This window comes from Chaetura pelagica, unplaced genomic scaffold (assembly GCF_000747805.2).
Source record: "Chaetura pelagica isolate M959 unplaced genomic scaffold, ChaPel_1.0 scaffold124, whole genome shotgun sequence".
Lineage (NCBI taxonomy): Eukaryota > Metazoa > Chordata > Aves > Apodiformes > Apodidae > Chaetura > Chaetura pelagica.
The window spans coordinates 613,018-613,788 of record NW_009952891.1 but is presented as its reverse complement, the minus strand read 5'-3'; the positions used below and the strand labels follow the sequence as shown (position 1 = coordinate 613,788).

Genomic DNA, 771 nt, shown 5'->3' with positions numbered 1-771 from the left:
CCCCAGCCATGACACAGAGGCACTGGTGGCAGCGGGTGGCTGAGCTGGGACACACCATGGATGGACGTGGGCAATTCCTCTGGGACACCAAGTTGTCCCTTTGCTTAGGGCCATGGGGATGCTGGCTGGCTCTGTGTCCCCAGGGCCTGGTGGCACAGCTGAGGCCCCTGTTGCCACCGGCTGCATTTCCGCACGGTCATGGAGCAAAACGAGCTGGTGTAGACATGGTGTGCAAGAGCCTGGGGGTGTCTGCAGCCCACCACAGCCTGAGGACACCCTTTGCACCCTGTCACCCAGAGAGGGCCTTGTCACTGCCCTGTGGCTCCTTCCAATGCTGCTGGGCAGCCATCAACCCCATCTCCTACCCCAAACCAGTGGCAGTGGGCAACTGGTGGGTGGCTCTGGTGGGTGTCAGGCACAAGGACAGGGAGGCACAAGGACAGGCAATGTCCCTGTCACCCCTGACTGTCCTGCTGCTGCACTGTCCCCCCACACCTGTCACCCTTCTGACTGCCAGCCCCGTGCCTCCCAGGCCCCTGCAGAACCCACCCCTGGGATCAAGCAGGAGGCACAGCCTGGGGCAAGGGCCACCACGCTGCACGGGTCCCCAGGGTGCTGAGCAGGGTGCTGAGCAGTGGCCCTGCTGCACCCCTGGGCCCCCAGCAAAGGCAGAGGCCCCGCACCCCGGGGCTGTTAGCCATGCGGGCTCCTAGCCCAGGGCTGTACCCGCCCGGGGGGCTCACCCAGCCCCTCAGGGCTGCCGAGACAGGC

The 771-nt window shown here is 65.9% G+C and overlaps 1 protein-coding gene across 1 annotated transcript in view; it reads left to right on the top strand.

The window, feature by feature from the left end:
* Nucleotides 1-224: 224 nt before the first annotated feature.
* RGS11 (regulator of G-protein signaling 11) overlaps nucleotides 225-771 on the top strand; it is a 9,604-nt gene continuing 9,057 nt past the window's right edge. The window contains exon 1 of the mRNA XM_009995517.1: nucleotides 225-391. Within this exon, the coding sequence (XP_009993819.1) occupies nucleotides 225-391 (167 nt within the window). The remainder of the gene's footprint in view (nucleotides 392-771) is intronic.